Source organism: Muntiacus reevesi, chromosome 7, assembly GCF_963930625.1.
Source record: "Muntiacus reevesi chromosome 7, mMunRee1.1, whole genome shotgun sequence".
Lineage (NCBI taxonomy): Eukaryota > Metazoa > Chordata > Mammalia > Artiodactyla > Cervidae > Muntiacus > Muntiacus reevesi.
Window position 1 is genome coordinate 8,747,878 of NC_089255.1, and position 22,783 is coordinate 8,770,660.

General features: G+C 36.0%; 1 protein-coding gene across 2 annotated transcripts in view; it reads right to left on the bottom strand.

The window, feature by feature from the left end:
- WDR41 (WD repeat domain 41) overlaps positions 1–22,783 on the bottom strand; it is a 44,687-nt gene that overhangs the window by 19,730 nt on the left and 2,174 nt on the right. For both annotated transcript variants that reach the window (XM_065940986.1, XM_065940985.1), the window contains exons 2-6: positions 22,469–22,584; positions 7,021–7,069; positions 5,685–5,816; positions 3,356–3,418; positions 2,479–2,590 (exon numbers count right to left, since the gene is read on the bottom strand). In XM_065940986.1, the coding sequence (XP_065797058.1) occupies positions 2,479–2,590; positions 3,356–3,418; positions 5,685–5,816; positions 7,021–7,069; positions 22,469–22,584 (472 nt within the window). The remainder of the gene's footprint in view (positions 1–2,478; positions 2,591–3,355; positions 3,419–5,684; positions 5,817–7,020; positions 7,070–22,468; positions 22,585–22,783) is intronic.

Sequence of the window (22,783 nt, forward strand, 5' to 3'; positions counted from 1 at the left end):
TACTTGGCATCTGGTAATTTGGAAAATCCAAATCATGAAAAGCTCACCAATGGCAACTTAAGGTCTTTTAAAAGCTTTCTAACTGATTTTCTCAAAGGTTTCTACTATCTCTTACTAATAAACAGGGCAATACTGTGACTACTTACAGTACAGTACTCAAAGTTAATTTGCAAAGGGAAGGGGAAGTGCAATAACAGGTGATTATTTCCACTAACATGCAAAAGGTCCTTTTTAGCCCTGATTTCAGTATTTCACAACAAGTGTGCATGCATGCTAAGTCACTTCAGTCGTGTCTGGCTCTTTGCAACCCTATGGACTGTAGCCTGCCTGGCCCTTCTGTCCATGGGATTCTCCAGGCAAGAATACTGGATTGGGTTGCTATGCCCTCCTCCAGGGGATCCTCCTGACCCAGGGATCGAACCCACACTCTTACGCCTCCTGCATTGGCAGGCGAGGTCTTTACCACTACAAGCAAGATTACTGGTGATTAAGCAGTGAGCTGAGAAGTTAAACTATAAATACTAGTAAGGTAGGGGTTTGGTTTTATTAAGACATTATGTTATTTTTCTAGCATTTTATAATAACCACGTGGCGACAAGCCAATAAAGCAGTACATATCCAACTCACAGGCTCCTACTTCTCTAAGACAACAATAACACGCTTTACTAACACAGGCGTGCCTTGGGGATACTCTGGGTTTGGTGCCTGACCAAAACAAAGCAACTATCACAGCAAAGCAAGTCACAAAAATTTTTTAATTTCCCAGTGCTTGTAATAGTAGTGAAAAGGCTGGCTTAAAACTCAACATTCAAAAAACTAAGATCATGGCATCTGGTCCCATCACTTCATGGCAAATAGATGGGGAAACAATGGAAACAGTGACAGACTTTATTTCCTTGGGCTCCAAAATCTCTGCAGACGGTGACTGCAGCCATGAAATTAAAAGACGCTTGCCCTTTGGAAGAAAAGCTGTGACCAACGTAGACAGCATATTAAAAAGCAGAGGCATTACTTTTCTGACAAAGATTCATCTAGCCAAAACTATAGTTTTTCTAGTAGTCGTGTATGGATGTGAGAGTTGGACTATAAAGAAGACTGAGCACCAAAGAACTGATGCTTTTGACCCCTGGTGCTAGAGAAGACTCTTGAGAGTCCCTTGGACTGCAAGGGGATCAAACCAGTCCATGCTAAAGGAGATCAGTCCTGACTATTCATTGGAAGGACTGATGCTAAAGCTGAAATTCCAATACTTTGGCCACCTGATGTGAAGAACTGACTCATTGGAAAAGACCCTGATGCTGGGAAAGATTGAAGGCAGGAAGAAAAGGGGATGACAGAGGATGAGATGGTTGGATGGCATCACTGACTCAATGGACATGAGTTTGAGCAGACTCCAGAAGTTGGTGATGGACAGGGAAGCCCAGCATGCTGCAGTGCATGGGGTTGCAAAGAGTTGGACATGACTGAGTGACTGAACTGAACTGATAATAGTTGTTAACATTATACTGTCATCTATTAAATGTGCAATCGTATTATGTCTAAAAGACAATGTATGTACCTTAACTGTAAAACACTTTATTGCTAGAAAAATATTAACCATTAGCTGAGCCTTTAGGCAGTCATTCTTTTTGCTGTTGGAGGTTGTGAAATATTACAAGAATTACCACAATGTGACAGAAACACAAAGTGAACAAATGCTGCTGGAAAAATGGTGCCAAAAGACTTGCATGATGCAGAGCTGCCACGAACAATCTGTAAAAAACGCATCATCTGCAAAGCCAAATAAAGTAAAGTGTGATAAAACAAGGTATGCCTATATTCTTTCTAGGATGGGTTCATTTCATTACTTTTAGAAACAAAAATAGTTAATAGTGGATCACATGATTTTAAGGTTACTGTCATTTAAATTTACTCATTTACACTTAAATATTTTTACTCTGAGTAAATTTTTATTCTTAAAGTTCCTTGATACCGATGTAAGTCAAAACTGATTTATTTCTGAGAAAACAGAATTTGGTTTTTACATTTGCACATGAATGACATTTCCTTAGTAAAACCAACTGTAAGATGAGGGCATCCTTAGGACTCTATGCAAAGTCTGATGACCCTACAAATGAAGAAAATATTTTTGTAAAGTTATAAAGATCTGCTGCCAGGTGTCAACAGGCTCATCAAACTCAGTTACAGACATGGTCTAGGAACATATAAGAAAAGGTTTTTCTTGTTCACTTTTGAGAAATTCCGTTAGAAGGGGTGAAGAAGCCAAAAGAAGGGGAACCTTTTCCTTCCAATTTGAAATGGAAATATATTTTACACAACCCTTCACCTGAATTGGAAAATATGGCTACATCTTATATTCAGAATTAAAAAGAAAAGCTCCTATATTACTACTGTATTCATGGAAAGTCTCTTTGAAGATTCACTGTGTCTTTATTTTAGAGTCTATCATGGTTCACAACTACCTTGATTTGTTTTTACCTGTATCAAAAAGGTGACTTGTCTTACACAGAAGATCTAATTTTCGGTTCCACACACACAGGTCATTCCCACCAGAGAGCCAAACGTCTAGTCTCTGAAGAACAGCTAAACACTGCAAAAATTCATCCAAAATATTTATCAGTTTAGAAATTCAAGCATTAAGTGGTTTTAAAATATGTCCACAAGTTGATACCCTTTCCCTTCAAGAGATCAGTAATCTTCAAAGTAAATGAGGAAACACTACTTCATTTTACTAGTATCTTTTCCCAAGCCTGCTGAACTTATTGAAAAACAATGGCACTTTCTGAGAACATTTAAGGTAGTTTCTTCTATAGGAATGAAAGTAGCCAAGTCTTATCCAAGTTTGTTTCTCCAACATGTAGCAGAGTTTCTATCAATAATAAGCCCCAATTAGTATGTTTATAAAATGAACCTAAGAGTAGCCACAAAAGATTTTGTTCTGGAACTAAGTAATGACTGCTAAATTATGATTTTACAGAAAACAAGACAGTGAGGCACAAATATCTCCATGTTTCAATTTTAAAGTTAAAACAGAGAAAAAAAAAAAGACTAGCTACTGCCATATCACTTGGAAAGTAGTATCCCTTCCTAGAATTACCTACTAGAAACATACTAGGTACTACCTTTTTCCTTATCTTACTATAGAGATTCACCTCTTGCTCTAATTTAAAATTCAAACATTCTAGCATTTAATATACATACTCCCCAAAATCTAGACTTAGAAGAATCAAATGACTGTAGGTATGAGTAGAAGAAATAATTTTTAAAACCTACAAAGATAATTTCATCTAAATCATTAGATAACTTTTTCTGAATAAAAAGATTATTACCATAAAGTATCTGATTAAGATTTTACCTTTACAGTAGACTGGAAGCATGACACTTTCTGAACTTGTCTACCAGTATCACAGTCCCATTCCTAAATTTATGTTAAGAAATAATTTCTAAGCAGAATTTAAAAAACTTAATTATGAGATAACTTTTATAATTATTAATACAAATATTACACATTTATGTAGAAAATATATAAAGCATAAAGTATTTTGTGTTTATACTACTACAAAAATCAACTTAGCATAGCAAGCTTATAATCTAAAATAAGTTTTGATGTAAATTTTACTACAAAACCATTTGAAAATACCAACAGAATGAATGGTCTGAATATCAAATCTTTATAAAGCATTAAATATTGCACTATAAAAAATTTAACTTTTACTCTCCAAAACAGTCTATCATAATCTAATAAACACTGAACATAAAATATTTATACTAAAAACTATCACATCCATTAATTAACATTAACTGAAAGCTCCCTCAATGTGCCTGGCATGATTTTACTAGTTATCTTAATTCAAAGAAGACAGTAACCAAATACCTATATCCATATTTAAAATAATTCCAAGACCTCTCATAAAAGGTCCAAGATTAGTCTGACTTAAGGAGCATAATGATTTTCAAATTTTTCATACCATTTCCTATGGTAAGATATACATTTTATATGAGAACACATTTACATATAAATATATATACACACACAAATATGGACTCATAAAATTAAAATTTGACGAAAGAAAAAATCTACCCTCAGCATTTAATTAATGAAGTTATTTAATAGCAAATACCCAAGCATGTAAATTTAAAATCCATTTGAATAAATGGAAGTACTAACAAAGCAACCTGAAATTATTTTTAACAAGAAAAGTCATTCAGCAAAGGAAATTACTCTATTTTAGCACTCACAGTTAAAGCTTATTCTGATATTGTCCCAGCTATCCATGTCTGTACTGTAATAGTAATTTTAACAATTATCTCTAAATAGTATTCTAGTACCTTAGGAGCAGTCTAATAAAAAGAATTTTATATTCTATTTTTGCAGAGATTATACTGATATTGAAAACAAACAAAAAAGAGTTTTAGTCCATAAAATAACATGTGCCTCAACAGAACAATGGTAGTACATCTACTGTGACCTAAACATACTAAGTGCATTTTATGCCCCTGATTGTGCAACACTGTAATCACCACACTATGTCATTTTATCTCCACCTAAATCTTTTCGTGAATTTCTACCACCTATTGGCAATCTGTCTAAAAACCACTTCAACTGACAAGCTTATGTAAAGTGTGTCATAAAGTATGTCTTAGTTCTACAGAAGTCTAAGAAACACCTACACCTTTGGGCTTACTCCAAAACTCAACTTCACTAACACCTGAAGTTATTTAAATAGAATTCTCAGATAAGCACAGACTTTTTAAAGCTAATCTATGACACCTTAAAAAAAAAAAAAAGCAATGAAAGTTTATCTATAGCACTCAGCTATAGCCTTCATAGATTAAATTCCTCATACAAATATAAAAAGGCTAAGTTTGTTTAAGAAAAATATTTTATGAAAGCAGTATCACATAGTGATTCAGAGCTCTGACTCTGCAGTCAGACTACTGCCTTTGGCCCTATACAGGCTGCATGAACTTGGGCCATTTACTTAACCTCTCTGTGCCTCTCTTTTCTTATTTATAAATAAAAATAATAAAAATATTTATTATAAGGGTTAAATGGGTTAATAAATACAAAACAGAACAATGCCTGGCACATACATGCAATTTTATAAAACATTACTATGGCTGTTACATCTTAAATTTTCAACTAAAAGTATAACGAGGGAAGGTAATTTACAATTTTTTCATTGTTTTAAAATACTAAATATATAAAACACTGAGCACATGGTAATTCACTTTTCTGCCAGACTTGGATTGTCAGAAGGTTCTTATGGGTTGGGACTATTAAGTTTCTTTTTCGGTACAATGAGCATATAAGAAAATGTGAATTATTCTCCAGTTCAAGTCATCTCTGTTTCTCTAAATTGAAAAGCAAACTGAGATGATAAATATTTTCAAGTCTACATTCTTCCATTTCCTCCATCTTTTGTAATTTATATAAAGCTGGGAAGAACAGCTTTAGTTATGGAGTTTCCATCAACAATAAGCCTTAACTTGCTACTTCCAGTCTAATTCTTTTCAGACATCTAATACTTTTAATAAGAAGCATCTTATGAAGGCTAGAACAAAACCATTTTTGCTAAATCATGAATGTACAGACAGGCCTCAAGAGGATAAAGACTAATGATGTATGTACCGGTCCCTTGGATCACCACAGCTATTTCACTTGGTTCTAGATTTAAGGATATAATAACTGTTCTGTCAGCAGAGGCCGTCAAGATCAGTTGATTTTTTTCTTCACAAGTTTCCAAACAAGGCAATGTAATAATAGCTGTTATCTTTTGAGTGTGTCCACTGAATTCCAAAAGTTTTTCTCCTGTCTGAAATATCAATAAAAATGTTAATAATACTTTATATTTTATAACTTAATTTTAAACATTAAGCAAAACCACCAGGTAGAAAATACATACATTCCATTTGAAATTACTTAGATTTTATAATTTAAGCAATAGGATCTAAACAGATACTAAAAGAGTAGGCTTAAACAATTTTAATTATTTTCTAATAGAAAATAGCAGATTGTTGTAGGAAACTTTAAGGAATACTCTTTCCATATGGTTTTAAGATTATAATTATGTAAGTTAAGTATAAAATATCAGTAACTTAGCAGGGAAAATATAGGGAGTCTTCATTATCCAAATATTTATTATCTCCATCTTACAACATTGCAGAAGAAAATAAAAGCCCATGTAACAGTAACAATTGGACATATATATCCAGTAATATATCAACCACTCATAAAGTCAGTATTGACTCTTTCTAATTAACATCAACAGCTATTCCCACCCATCCAATGTCTTCATCCATCGTCTCTCACTGACTTCCCAAGCAGTAAATACAAAAATGCAATATAAATATAACATAAATTTCAAATCTCTTCAAGGTTGCAGGATTTCATGATGTATGTGATGAATGTAATGTTAAACTGTGTCCATCACAGGCAAAGCCATTGAAAAATGAGGATCTGATGGAGTCAGACTAGATAACAGTCCAAACAAGGGTGAGTAGATAAATGCTTCAAAAGAGAATACTTTGAGAATCCAAGGATTAGGAAGAGAGGACCTGGAGATATTTGGTAAAGACTTAAATATTAAAAAATAATAATAATAAACCTTTTAATACATTACTATTAAAGTGAAACATGGGAAGAATACTATGCTGTCAACAATTTAGAAAAATTCAGAAAAAATTGTCAATTTGGAAAAAACTGTCTCTCACAAAAATCAACACCTGATTCATTTTCAGAATCAGTACATAGCTGCTAACTTAAATTTTGCTTAATTAAAATTAAGACATTTATTTCCATAATTTAGCATTTGTTTCTCAGAAAAAATCTTAAATAAAAAATTCTATTATGAAACATTGGTCCTCATTTTAAATGAATTCATCCTAAGCAGCCCTTTTCAAACATTAATTCACTCAGTCTACCGATATGCAGGCTTATCTCCAGGTAATGTTTATGAATGCATACTCAACTACAGAGTCATGTCTTTGTTATACAATCCACATAGAATCAATACACACCTGGGCATTCCACACAACTACAATTCCATCATCACCAGCAGATGCAAATCTGGTTAGAGAAAAAAGGTTAAGAAAAAAAAATCACTGATGACATTTAAGTGCTAAAATTACTAAGACTAATCAGCCCTTAGGGACTTCCCTGGTGGTCCAGTGGATAAGACTCCTCGCTCCCAATGCAGGGGGCCTGGGTTCAATCCCTGGTTGGGCAACTAGACCCCATGTGCCACAACTAAGAGTTTACATGCCACAATGAAGGCCTGACGCAGTCAAATAAATAAGAATAAAATTTTTAAAAAAGAATTACCAGACTTCATTAATAGTATTCTGACTTAATCAAGGCACATTAGGTTCTTTAAGCCAACTTAATAAATCTTTATAGAATACTTTCTAATTTTTATGTCGGGTACTGAAAATCCAAGAATGAATAAAACCATTCAGAGAGTTATAATGAATAAACTCCTAGACTAAGAATAAGGGAGATCTATAAATGATCTTTAAAGCCCTTCCTTTAAAATTATATGATTAAACCCTGAAGTGACAAGAAACCGAGCTGAGGAAAAGCTACAGTGACAGAAGTGGTATTCCAGGAGTAGACCAAAGGAATCATGTCCTTAGATTCCTTATTTTCTAGGTAAAAGCATCCAGATATTTTAACTCTACTATATTTAAAGCCAGTATCTCTCAGTTCTGTGGTCTTTCCTGTGGTCAGCTCTGTTCCTCTCAGTTCTGTGGTCTTTCCCCATAAATATCGTGTCCTTTGGTTTGGAAAGTTTGGTTTCTGTTTTGGTTTTTTTTTTTTTAATGAATATGCTTGAAAAAGGTAAAGGTAAGTTTGCTTCTTGTCATGAAAAAAGAATTGCAATGAACTAAATTATAGCTTTTCTCTACTCTTTACCATCCATTGACTACAGATGAAAAAACAACCATCTATATTTTGTAGAGTAGAAGATAACCATGATAGAAACACTATCAAGAAAAATAATTTGTACAGGATTATTCATCACAATGGCTGAATTATAATAAAATCAAAATAGCATTGTTCTTAAGCAGTGTCCCAACACAGTGGTATACAGCAGTCACACTGTAACCATGTCAACTAATTTGTTAATAATGTACTACACGAGTGTGTAAATAACTCATAGTGAATCAAAATCGATTCAAAGTTGTTCTCCTAATACCACTTTTTATTCACTTGAATTCAAGCTCTGCTTTTCTGAATGGGAAAGAAGAGGTATTATTGAGAGCCAGCTATGAAATGCATCTGGTTATGGTTAATAACCATTAACAAATGGTACTCCACGAGCAGCTATGGTGTTTAGAAAATGTGTACTTTCATGCAAGATTGTTAGCGTGTTTTCACAAAAATCTGGGCATGCCTTAAACATCTTCATTAAAGTAAACACTGTTAGCTGTGTGTGCGCCATCGGGAGAAATGTAGAGAACTGATACTTGAGGACACAAAAACTATGCTTTGGCCCTGAAAGTCTGTTATATTGAATTTTACCCTATAGAGATCCATATAATCTCCCTACTTCAGTCATATAACACTTTCCTTAACACTCCAAACTGAGCTTCAAGTTCAAATTTCTCGTGCTCAGTTTCAAAGCCTCATACATAGCTATTGTCCTCTCTGATTCTGATAATTCCCCTACTCAGTACCTGCTGCAGAATCTTTTGATTACATCTTCTACTGCAGGAGCTAAGAGATTATCCAGGAGATGGGAAATTGGCCTAATAGAGTCTGACAGAGTTCATTAGTAACTTTTAATAAAGAACTACTTATCTTTTTAAGAGAAAGGACCTTTTAAAATGTCTTAGTTAACTAGATAGAAACCATACAAAGAATTATTTTTAAACCCATACATAACATTTATTCTGTTTTCAAAGTGAAATATATAAAAGACATGGAGACTAAAATGAAAATAATTTTATATTTAAAAACAATTTCTTATGCTTAATTCTTATGCTTAATTACACAGACTGTCTGAATCAGAATACTAAGCAATGCCTTAAGTATCAAAAATACTGCTGGATGTCAATCTTTAACAGCTTATGTTTCTAGGGCTATTGATTTCTTTTCACTTGTACCACGATGATGGGGAGGGCAGAACTCAAGGTCTTAAGATTTCTTTGATATAAAATATCAATTTCTATTGATTCTTGAAACTCTTATAATTGCTTTTCTCCCTTTTAGAAGAGTACAGGTTTAAAATATACTTTTTTCTAGCCCTGATTTTTAACTTCTCATTATTGCTTTATCATGTCTGAATTTCATGACTTCACAATGAGAGCTGATTGAACAGTTGAGAGTTTAGAAATGAGATACAGAGCATTTCATCTCAAACTTTAATTCAATCAGTGGTGAACAAAAGTTAAATCTAAACAATGCTCAGTCTAAACAATGCTCAATAGTAATGTATGAATCCACAGCCCATTTTTTTCTTTTTATTGTTCAGAGATCAATTATCCAGTTTGTGTATTATTCAGGCTTTTCAATTCTCATATTCTATTGTCCCCCCTTTTTTTTTGCTGTTCCAGTATTTATTATTACCTGCTCTAAAGAGGAAACATGAAACTTTAAAACACAAACCAGTTTGACTTTGCTACATACCAGTACCAGCCATAAAATAACTAATAAAGGGATGGAAGATCATTCACAAATGACAATTATCCATTCTCCTAGCGTGGATAACTGAAAACTAGCAGCAGTGTATCAGCTTATCTTAAATCAGTTTATCCTCATCAGTCAAGCACACACTCTGGTGCTGTTAAGTCGCTTCAGTCATGTCCGACCCTGTGCGACCCCACAGACGGCAGCCTGCCAGGCTCCGCCGTCCCTGGGATTCTCCAGGCAAGAACACTGGAGTGGGTTGCCATTTCCTTCTCCAAGCACACATTCTAGCCATCTCCAAATGAGAAATGAAAATTCAATCTAAGAATCCCTAACATAAGTTACACTGTAACTATGAAAAGAAGTAAGGAACAATAAAAGAAGTAATTAAATGCCAATAATGCTTAGTATAGTCAATGGAAGAAAAAACAGGGGCTATACTGCCATACAATAATATACAAAAAATTTTTTAAACACTTTAAATTAATAGAACCCAAAGATTCAAGTCTAAAGTTAAGAGTTTAAGAGAAATCCTTCTTTACTGATACACACACAATAGTAAGATTTCATATCATTTGTTAGCGAAATGCCAAAATCAATTATATGTGGTTCTTATTTCAAGATCTTAAAACTCAGTGATTGTTTACAAATGTACTAAAGAAATATAAGACATCAGCTGTAAGACATACTATTATTTTATGTACTATTAAGGAAAAATGCTATTAGTTATAAATGAAAGACACCAATTATATGATGTATCCAAATTATAGAGATGCTTCAGTACCAAAAATAGGCTTCTTAGAATCAATGTAATTTAGTAATTATCATATTTATTTATCTTTCCAATATGGCACTTTCCAGTCTAACACATTTCTGATTACCTCTAGCAGGTTTAAAGGACTAAAGAAATAGTCCTTGTTTCTTGGCATGAAAAAAAGGGCTGTAATGAACTAAATTATAGCTTTTCTCTACTCTACCATGCATTCACTACATGGCAAAAAAACAGTCATCTGTATTTTGTAGAATAGAAGACAATCATGATATAAACACTATCAAGAAAAGATGGCCTCCAACTAATAAAATAATATTTAAAAAAAAAAAAAGAAAAGATGCTCAACATCGCTCACTATTAGAGAAATGCAAATCAAAACTACAATGAGGTATCACCTCACACCAGTCAGAATGGCCATCATCAAAAAGTCTACAAAGAATAAACGCTGGAGAGGGTATGGAGAAAAGGGAACCCTCTTGCACTGTTGGTGGGAATGCAAACTGATACAGCCACTATGGAAGACAGTATGGAGATTCCTTTAAAAACTAGAAATTAAAACCACCATATGGCCCAGCAATCCCATTCCTAGGCATATACCCTAAAGAAACCAAAATTGAAAGAGACACACGTATCCCATTGTTCACTGCAGCACTATTTACAACAGCTAGGACATGGAAGCAACCTAGATGCCCATCAACAGATGAATGGATAAGGAAGGTGTGGTACATATACACAATGAAAAATTACTCAGCCATAAAAAGGAGTGCCTTTGAGTCACTTCTAATGAGGTTAGATTACACACAGTGAAGTGAGGCAGGAAGGGAAAGATAAATATCATTTTCTAATGCATATATATGGAATCTAGAAAAATGGTACTGAATAATTTATTTACAGGAAAGCAGTGGAGAAAAAGACCTAGAGAACAGACTATGGACATGTGGAGAGGGGAGGAGAGGGTGAGGTGTATGGAGAGAGTAACATGGAACTTACATGACCATGTGTAAAATAGACAGCCAAGAGGAATTTGCTGTGTGGCTCAGGAAACTCAAACAGGGGCTCTCCTACAGGGGTGGGATGGGGCAGGAGATGGAAGGGAGGCTCAAGAGGGAGGGGATATATGTATACCTATGGCTGATTCATGTTGAGGTTTGACAGAAAACAAAATTCTGTTAAGCAATTATCCTTCAATTAAAAAATAAATACATTTTTTTAAAAGGCAAAAAAAAAGAAAAATAATTTGTACAGTGGTTGACATAATAAAAGTCACAGTGGCTGACTTATAATAAAATCAAGAAAGCACTGTTCTCAAGCAGTGTGAATAAGCAAACATTTAAGTGTTAAAAGGGCTCTGTAAAATAGATTCATAAATAGTATTAAAGTAACCTCACTTTTTCCTTTTATTATCACTAAAATACCAACATATTATCACAACAAAAACAGAAGTTCAAAATATGTAAAGCCCAGCTCACCACACACCAAAATAAATTTTATTTTCCTGTCTCATTCTTATGCATAACCTTCAAGTTTTCTCAACTTATTAATAATACCAAGTCTTTAAAAATAACTCAATGAGACTATAAAATTAAATGACTAAGCAAAAAATATACACTTGAAAAAAGTTTAAAAAATGAAGTGTGATTTCTGAAGCCCTATAGCAGAACTTTTAGAATGTCCCATCCTCTCTTCTCATTATGAGAATTAAATTTATTGTGAGAGTCAATGATTTACTTATTCTAGAAATATTTAGTAAGCTTTAACTATACATTAAGCATTAATTTTAAATATTTATATGCTTGATCCTGAGAGTAAAGATCAATGAGATAAGTTCCTTTCCTTGAAGGGCTCACAGTCTGCAGTACGATGGAATGCTACAGGGTCCAAACTATTAGTCCACTGAGAATTCTTTTATGCTTATTTCAATTTATAGGAAACAGTTCCTGTAAACACCTTCCTTTGGATAGCTCAGCAAAAGTACTCTCTTTCTTGCCAACTGTGGGTTGAAAGTACAGCAAAGGTTCACGAAGATTTGTATAAAATAAAGTATTTCCACAAGTAATTCCTATGGCCATCACTTAAGTGCTTATTTAATAGTTCTTATTCAGAAGAATTTATTTTAATTAAATCAAAGGTACTACAGATTCAAATATAACCTTAAAGGACAGTAAAAAAGATAACCCATAAACCTGAACATAAACTTTCGTGTATTCAATATTTACATAACCATAAAGCACTGGAAAAATAAAAAGAGTATTATTATGACAATGCAGAAGTACCCTTCCACCAAATCCACAAGTACTTTCTAATCATAAAGCAACTAAAATAGTATATAGTTTTTATAACACAGTAAAGTTGAAAAATGCTAATACAATATCAGAAACCAGACAAAAATAAAAAATAACAAAATGTTCATTTAAAATAAACCTTTACTTACGTTAATGCTAGAATTACTTGAAGAAAATTAGAGAAGTTTGTAGACAGAAACTTGTAAGAGAAGCTGAAGGCAACTTCAAAGCATTTTCAGGAACCATAGATATTGATGTTGCTGACTCTTTCATGATCTACTCTAGCATCAGAAAATTTTTTCCTTGACTAAGTAACACAGAGTCGGACTCAACTGAGCGACTAAGCACAAGCACATGTGTTTAATTAACACAATTCTAATATAAATGCCTCACAGATAGAATAAAGATGGAAAAATCCCGTAGTTCCCACAGTTATTTGCAAAGGTAAAATCTTTGATAAGCTTTCCCCTCCCCCAAATCACAAAGTTAAACTACATCAAGTTTATAAGTATTAGAATACAAAAAAATCTGTGTGACTTAAATTAGTGGGAAACTACAACACTCTGAGCTCAAATACCTGTGAAGGAACTTCTATTAGAGAAATATCCTTGGCCTCTCTGTCCCACTGAGTAATAAATAAGTTTAAGAGAATGCATTGAGTATGCTCAGATCAGACCCTTCTGGGTTCTCTGAGATTTTTCTGTTCACAGCGAGGGAACAAGGAGGGCATAGTACTCTTGCCTGGAGAATCCCATGGACGGAGGAGCCTGGCGGGCAGCCCACGCGGTCACAAAGAGTCGGACACGACTGAGCGACTAAGTCCAGCACCGCAAGGAAACATTCTGGTTTGCTCTTATTTTGGAGGTAAACTTACATCTGAGTGGGAAGCTTGCAAATGTCCAGCTGTACCAGCAATTCAGTGAATAAGTCTATATAACTCAGGGTGAAAATCAGGAAACCCACTGTGGTTGTCTATCAAAGCTACATCCTTTAATCCAGCTTTTTGCTAGCTAGTAATCCAGCTATTAAGCTGATGGGTTCATGTCTATGTGTGTGATTCCTGCTTCTAATAATACCAAAGAAAAAATATGCTGAAACAAAAATAGCTTTTAAATTGGAGGTTTTTTCTCCATATATCAAATATATTTCATTTTAAACTGCTCATTATGAAGAATTTAAATATATATAAAAGTGAGAACAGTATAACAAAAATCTCTGGTACTCATCACATGTCTTCAATAATTATCAATTTATGACCAATAATGTTTCATCTGTACCACAGTCAATACCCATCCCCCTGCAGATTATTTTGATGCAAATCCCAGTCACCATATTTCATTTCGTCAATAAATACTTCAATATATATTTACATCACAACTAAAGTTAACATGTAATTCCTTAACGTCACCACAATGTAATTAAATTTGTCTCACAATGTTTTTTAAGTATATCAGAAGTAAGATCTAGTGAAAAGTGAAAGTTGGACACTCAGTTGTGTCCAACTCTTTGCAACCCCACGGACAATACAGTCCATGAATAAGGCTCATACACTGCAACTGACTGATATATCTCTAAAGTCTCTTATTTTATTGATTATTTCTTCATATATTTTTTTCCATGTAATTAAGCATTTGTCTTCAGAGTTCTCACAGTCTGGATTTTGTCAGCTACCTTCTTGTGTTGTCATTTGATATGCATCTGTCTCCTTTGTGTTTCTAGTAAACTGAGACATCTAGAGACTTAATCATAACTTGGTAAGACTACATCATTAGGAGTTTATATACCCCAACTACAATTTCTGGCAATTGTGTGTGTGTGTGTGTGTGTGTGTGTGTGCTGTTAACAGCTATCAATGAGCATTGCCTAAATCTAAATTCTATTAGAGATGGCAAAATAATAGTCAAATTCTATGATTCTTCCTAGCTTGAATTCTTCTATAAAGAAAATGTCCTCTCATCAAACATTACTGATCTCAAGATGGAGTTTGTATAGAAAGGCAATATAGATCTTGACTTGCAGATACCCCTTCAAGACAGGACTAGCTGCCCAGTTACAAGGAATGTGGTTAATCTGCCTTCAGGTGTTGACTTCAGAGTCTATTTTGGCTTTCAAGCAGAAGTTAAACTATCTCTTTGGAGAAGGAAATGGCAACCCACTCCAGTATTCTTGCCTGGAGAATCCCATGGACAGAGGAGCCTGGCAGGCTATGGTCCATGGGGTCGTAGAGTCAGACACAACTGAAGCAACTAAGCACGCACGCAAACTATCTCAGCTGGCCCCCAGTCCCAGATGGGCTGGGGTGGAAGCCAGGGCACATTTCTGGATGACCCTCAGCCAATGTCCAAGCAACGCAAGTTAAACAGTCCTAGTTATATCCCTAATGCAGGACCATCTAAAGAGCATTCTTTCCTCCAGAGACTTAGTTAGATCTGCATCACAGTTTGAGATGGCTCCCCTAGTCCAATCCTGCTTCTTCCCTTCTTTTCCTTTCCTTCCCCTTCTTCCCTTTCCTTTCAGATTTCTAACAATCCTTTCTCATGCTTAATTCCATTTTATTGTCTCCTTCCCAGGGAACTGAGGTATTAGGAGGATCTAAATGGTCTTAACTACTGATTTCTATTCTCTAAATGTTATTCTTAGTTTTAGAAAGAAACTAAGAATATCTTTAGGAAGATATTCTTAGCTTTAGAATATTTTCTTAAAGATGTAACATATTGTTCACTGTTAGTAAATTATCAAACTGTACTGTTTGTCTAGATCCCTGTGAATGTATAGCTTCACAGTCATCCTAGGGGTACACTCTGTCTCCAGCCTGGCATTTCATGGGTCATCTGATTCTTTTCCAGTCATGATCACCATCCTACATAACCTTGTCTGTTTCCTGGAGAAGCAAGGGATGGTCAAATGAGCAACAGAGAAAACTATTCTTAAAATGTGTTATGAACTCAGTTTAGTTTAATGTGTAAAATGCTAGAGTATTACATGCAATTTTAGCACAGTCCAGTTTTTGGAAGACTCTTGCTGAGGCTTAGCCTTCTTTAGTGATCTCCCAATCAATATGACCCTCACTTCATGTTCAAAAAATACTAAAGAAGAAAAGAAAAGGCAGCTGTCTGTTAGGTTATACAGGATTTATTTGGTATCTTCAAAAACCAATCTGAGAAAATTTTCCACTCACTGGTTTTAGCTGAGCCACCGAGAAAACAAGAAAATCCTTCTGCAAAATTCTCAATAAAATGATATTATCTAAAGACCTGAAGCGTGAAACCTGGATTACAACAGTTGACCAAAAATCCAGAATGTGATGTCCATAAAAACTAAATAAAAACGTAAAAGGAATAATGATATAATATTTAAAAACTGGAAAGGTATCTCTGTAATTTGACAGTGCATAAATAATGTACATATGTAATGGTAAAGCTATATCTGAACTATCTAAACTACTAAGAATGAAAACATTGCACTCTTCTGTTTATAACAGTTACAACGTTTGCATATTTTTTATGTATTTCTTGCCAATAATGACTCTTTCAGGTTTTTTTTAAGTACACTACAAAAATAAATAAATAAATAAATAAATAAATAATAAAGTACACTACAGAATTAAATTTTTTCAAACAAAAGAGATCAAAAGTTCTTCAGGTCTGCAACTGAGTGAAAAACTTCATACCTAGTTATATGCAAATTCTGACATAGTCATGACTTAAAGACAAAGAATTAAATGTGGTTCATATAGTAATATGTTCACCTGATTGCAAAAGCCAAAAAAGTTGGCCTTTTTAAAAAATCTATTCTAGACATTTAGATTCACTGTGGTATACAATAAACATGACCACCAATCTCCCTCCCTATATCTACCACCTTCTGCAATAGGATTTAGTTGCTTCTCCCATCAAGAGATAGAGTTCATTTATCAACTTATTGAATTCATGCCAGCTTCTGACTTGCTTTAATCAATGAAACAGCAGCAAACATACTGGAAATAGACTTGAAGAGTTTTACACTGGGGCTTGCCCTTTTACTGGTATTTATATTCCATTTCTACTGAAACAGCACTCGAGCAACCACATGGAGAGATCCCCAGTCATCCCAGCTGAGACCACTCTAAACCTGCCAACCCCAACCCATCCACCAGGTGACCACATAGGCATACATGAACGTAAACAAGATCAGCTGATCCTGGCACAGACAACAGAACCCATCAAGCTGGGCCTACCCAAATGTCACCCCACGAAATAGAGAAATAAATTGTGTTTGCTTCTGTTGCTCAGCTGTTCTCCAACTTTTGTGACCCCATGGACTGGAGCAAACCTGGCTTCCCTGTCCTTCACTATCTCCCAGAGTTTGCTCAAATTCATGTCCATTGAGTCAGTGATGCCATTCAACCATCTCAACCCCTGCCACCCACTTCTTCTGCCCTCAATCTTTCCCAGCATCTGAGTCTTTTCCAACGAGTTTGGCTCTTCCCATCAGGTGGAGCTTCAGCATCAGTCCTTCTAATGAGTATTCAGGGTTGATTCCTTTAGGACTGACTGGCTGGACCTCCTTGCAGTCCAAGGGACTCTCAAGAGTCTTCTCCAACACCACAGTTCAAAAGCATCAATTCTTTGGCACTCAGTCTTCTTTATGGCCCAACTTTCACTCCATACATGACTACAGGAAAAACCATAGCTCTGACCATATGGAGCTTTGTTGGCAAAGTGATGTCTCTGCTTTTTAGCACACTGCCTAGGCTTTTCCACAACTTTTCTTTCCAAAGAGCATGCGTCTTCTAATTTCATGGCTGCAGTCACTGTTTGGGCTGATATTTGACAATGGCAATAGATAACTCATATTCTCTTCTATAGCTCTGTACTATTGACAAAACATTTACTACATCACTGAATAACTGAAGTATACACAAGTGGTAAAGAACCTGCCTGCCAATGCAGGAGATATAAGAGATGCAGGTTTGATCCCTGGGTCAGAAAGATCCCCTGGAGAAGGGCATGACAACGCACTTCAGTATTCTTGCCTGGAGAATCCCATGGACTGAGGAGCCAGGCAGGCTACAGTCCATCGGGTCACAGAGTCAGGCACAACTAAAGTGATTTAGCCCTCACACAAGCACCACACTGGGAAAATGCAATCAAGTATCAGTACTGTACAAGAATCATTACTCTACGAGATGGCCTTTTCTTCAGATTCTTCAAACTATGTAATAAGAATAGTCAAGAAGACATTTTGCAGGATAGCAATCAACATGAAATCTTAAAATCTGAGGAGCATGTGTTCATACAGTAATTTGGCTAGACTTGTTCCTGGTTTCTAAAGGAGAGCTGGGTCCCTCAGACCTCACCTGAGCTTATGCTAATGAGATGCCTCATGGTGGACCCTTAGACAATGTAAGGATGGGGACTGGCCATGTGGGAAATATGAACCATGTAATTAGGGGTTTGGGACTTTGAGCCATGGGATATCATCCTGACCTCCCAACCTGGGGGCTCAGGGAGGGGACGACACGTAGAGAAGAACTGGAAATTGAATTCAGTCATGTGGCAAGTAAGTGAAATAATCATTCCCATGTAATAAAACCCCAATAAAAATTCTGGACACCCAAAGTTTGAGGGAGCCTCCTCATTGGTGATACACACTGATACACTGAAAGGGGATGTGTCCTGAGGACACAGAAACCTTGCATTCAATATCCCTCTAGACCTTACTCTTTGTATCTCTTCATTTGGCTAGCCCCAACCATATCCTTTATGATGATACGGATGGCTAACTAACACATGAAAAGATGTTCAACATCACTCATTATCAGAGAAATTCAATTCAAAACCACAATGAGGTACCATCTCACGCCAGTCAGAATGGCTACTATCAAAAAGTCTACAAACAATAAATGCTGGAGAGGGTGTAAAGAAAAGGGAATCCTCTTACACTGTTGGTGGGAATGCAAACTAGTACAGCCACTATGGAGAACAGTGTGGAGATTCCTTAGAAAACTGGAAATAGAACTGCCATATGACCCAGCAATCCCACTGCTGGGCATACACACCGAGGAAAGAGACACGTGCACCCCAATGTTCATCGCAGCACTGTTTACAATAGCCAGGACATGGAAGCAACCTAGATGCCCATCAGCAGACGAATGGATAAGGAAGCTGTGGTGCATACACACAAAGGAATATTACTCAGCCATTAAAAAGAATGCATTTGAATCAGTTCTAATAAGGTGGATGAAACTGGAGCCTATTGTACAGAGCGAAATAAGTCAGAAAGAAAAACACTAATACAGTATATTAGTGCATATATATGGAATTTAGAAAGATAGTAACAAATGACCCTATATGTGAGACAGCAAAAGAGACACAGATATTCTCTGTGGGAGAAGGTGAGGGTGGGATGATTTGAGAGAATAGCACTGAAACAAGTATATTACCTTATATGAAATGATCACCAGTCCAAATTTGATGCATGAAATGGGGCACTCAGAGCTGGCACACTGGGATGACCCAGAGGGATGGGATGAGGAGGGAGGTGGGAGGGGGGTTCAGGATGGGGGACACATGTACACCCATGGCTGATTCATGACAGTGTATGGAAAAATACTACTACAATACTGTAAAGTAATTAGCCTTCAATTAAAATTAATTAATTTTCTAAAAACTGTAATCATAAAGATAGTGCTTTCCTGAGTTCTGTTAGTCATTCTAGAGAATTATCAAACCTAAGGGGGGAGTGGAAATTTGCAGCTAATTGGCCCAAAGTGCAGGTAGCCTGGGAACCCCAGAAACTGCAGCTGTGACTGTGGTGGAGGGACTGTTAAAGAGGACTGTCCTCTTAACATTTAAGATCCAACACAGCTCCAGAAAGTGCCAGAACTGCACTGCACGTGGGACGATCAGCTAAACCCAAAGACATAAAGAGAGCAGAGAAGACAAGGTTAAAGGACGTTAGCATGATACTGAGAGCTGGAAATAATCACAGCAGCAGTCACTCACTGAGTCCAAAGTGGATGAAAAATAATAAAGGTGGTATCAAAGACAAGAGAGAAAATTAAAAGATGATAGTGGAAATAGTTGGTATAGACAAGAGAAGTGGAATTAAGGATTCAGGATGGCATGCAACATATACAGTTAATAGTTGAGGGAGTCATCCATTCATTTAACAATTATTAGTTATCTGCTACATGTAAGGCACCATGCCAAGTACTAAAGATACTGTGGAGAATAAGAAAAAAAAAGGTCCCTCACTCTCATCTAGAGAGAAAGATAAATATTATACAGTTACACAATTAATTGTGTAATTGTCATCTGTGATAGAGGCTACACAGGATAAGCATATAGTTGAACAGAGGCTTAATAAAACAGATATACAGATCAATAACAAGCTAAATCTATAGCCCAAGACCTATACACCTTCTCTATTTGTAAATATACTAAACACAACATTATACATGTTAGCAAGGAAGTATAGAGTAAGGTACATTTTCCCATGCACCTAGTCAATTAATCTATGACAAAGGATGCAAGACTACACAACGTTGGAAAGACAGTCCCTTCAACAAATGGTGCTGGGGAAACTGGACAGACACATGTAAAAGAACGTTCATTTCTTGGCTCCACACACAAAAATAAGTGCAAAATGGATTAAAGACCTAAATGTAAGATCGGACATTATAAAACTCTTAGAGGAAAACATAGGTAGAACACTCTCTGACATAAATCACAGCAAAATCATTTTTAACCCATCTCTCAGAATAATGGAAATAAAAGCAAAAATAAACAAATGGGACCTACTTAAACTCAAGAGCTTTTGCACAGCAATGAAACAATAAACAAAACAAAAAAACAACCCACAGATTGAGAATATTTGCCAATGATGTGACTGATAAGAGACTGGTCTCCAAAATTTACAAACAGCTTAAGACACTTAATAGCATCAAAACAAACAACCCACTGAAAAAATGGGCAGAAGACCTGAACAGACATTTCTCTAAAGAGGACATACAGATGGCCCATAAGCACATGAAAAGATGTTCAAAACTGCTAGTTATTAGAGGAATGAAATCAAAACTACAATGATATCACCTCATACCGGTCAGAATGGCCATCATCAAAAAACCTACCAACAACAAACACTGGAGAGGAAGCGGAGAGAAGGGAAACCTCCTGCGATGTTGGTGGGATTGTAAATTGGTATAGGCCATTATGGAAAACAGTATAGAGGTTCCTTACAAAACTAAAAACAGAGCTACCAAGTGACCCTACATCCCACTCCTGGTCATTTTCCAAAGACAAACATGGCCTGAAAAGATACATGCACCCCAATGTCCACTGCAGCACTGTGTACAGTGGCCAAGACACGGAAACAAGGTCAATGTGCACTGACAGTGGAGTGGGTAAATAAATCAGAATGCACAGATGTGTGTACACATACATATCCACACACAGAGAGCGAGAAGCATGGGGAGTATTACTCAGCTATTCAAAAGCATGGAATAAGGCCACTGCAGCAACATGGATGGACCTGGAGAGCATCACACTGAGTGAGGTAAGTATGAAGAGAAGGGGAAATATCCTATGACATCCCTTACATATGGAATCTAAAAAGAAATGACACAAATAAACTTATAAAACAGAAAGAGACTCACAGACTTAGAAAATGAACTCATGGTTGCTGGGGGCAAAGGATAGTTAAGGACTTTGGGAAGGTCATGTACACACTGCTATATTTAAAATGGATAACAACAAAAACCTACTGAATAGCACGTGGAACTCTGCTCAATGTTACGTGCCAGTCAGGATGGAAGGGCGTGTGGGGGAGAGCAGATACATGGATATGTATGGCTCAGTCCCTTCAGTGTTCACCTGAAACTGTCACAGCATTGCTAACTAGCTATAATCCAGTACTAAATGTTTTTGGTGTTAAAAAAGAAAGAAAGAAAGAAAAGAATAAAGTACATTTTGAATAACAAAAAATTCAGATTAAATACTTTCCTAATCTTCCACTGAAAATAGTACATTCCTGGGAGGTACCTGATATTTAAACATTTTGTGTGTATGTGATATGTGTGTGTGTGGATGTGTGTGTGTGTGCACTCACTCATGCCTGACTCTGTGACCCCCTGCCCTGTAGACCACCAGGCTTCTCTGTCCATGGAATTTTCCAGGCAAGAATACTAGCCATTTCCTTCTCCAGGGGATCTTCCCGACCCAGGGATCAAACCCACATCTCCTGTGTCTCCTGCAGTGGCAGGTGAACTGTTTACCACTGTCCACCTGGGTTGGTTCTCAAATTTAGATTCACCTTAACATACAGTTAAAACTCCCACCAACATTTTAAAGCCATATATTTCCTTTAAACTAAGAGTATTTGTTGAGTATTCAAAACAAGAAGGAAATGGCAACCCACTCCCGTATCCTTGCCTGGAGAATCCCAGGGACGGAGGAGCCTGGTGGGCTGCCGCCTATGGGGTCGCACAGAGTCGGACACGACTGACACGACTTAGCAGCAGCAGCAGCAGCAGCAGCAGCAAAAACAATAACAAAAAAGAAACCCCAAACCCCAAACCAAGTAAAAATAACCATCAAATCATCAGAAATGACCCTAATTTCTGAGCAAAAAGACTTCAGACACATATTTCATCAAGCCACTGAGGTCAATTTCTACTAAATGCTATTACTGATCAGTTCCAAAATTTTTAGAAAAGCTGGATTAATTCGGAAGTTGTTTTTAATATAAAATTCCCCAAACTCTTTTCAAACAGTAGTCAACTGGATAACCAGAGCTGCTTACCTGTAGTCATCTAACCGTACCAGATACCGCACAATGTCATGATGAGCTTTCAGTACAAGCAGTTCAGTGTAGGGGTTCTGGGTTTGTTCTTCACCTATTGTCTGTAAAGGAGATTTCTTGTAATGGGGGAAACAGAAAAAGACAAAATGATTTATGGTAAAAGATCATGTTGGAATAAAACTATATGGTATACATCTAAGAACACAAGATTTTAGAAACTGTAATATATGATATCCTAATACTATATATTATTTCCCCTAATATTAAGTAACTGCCAATTTAACATAAAACATTTCTCTTAGCACAAATCCAAAT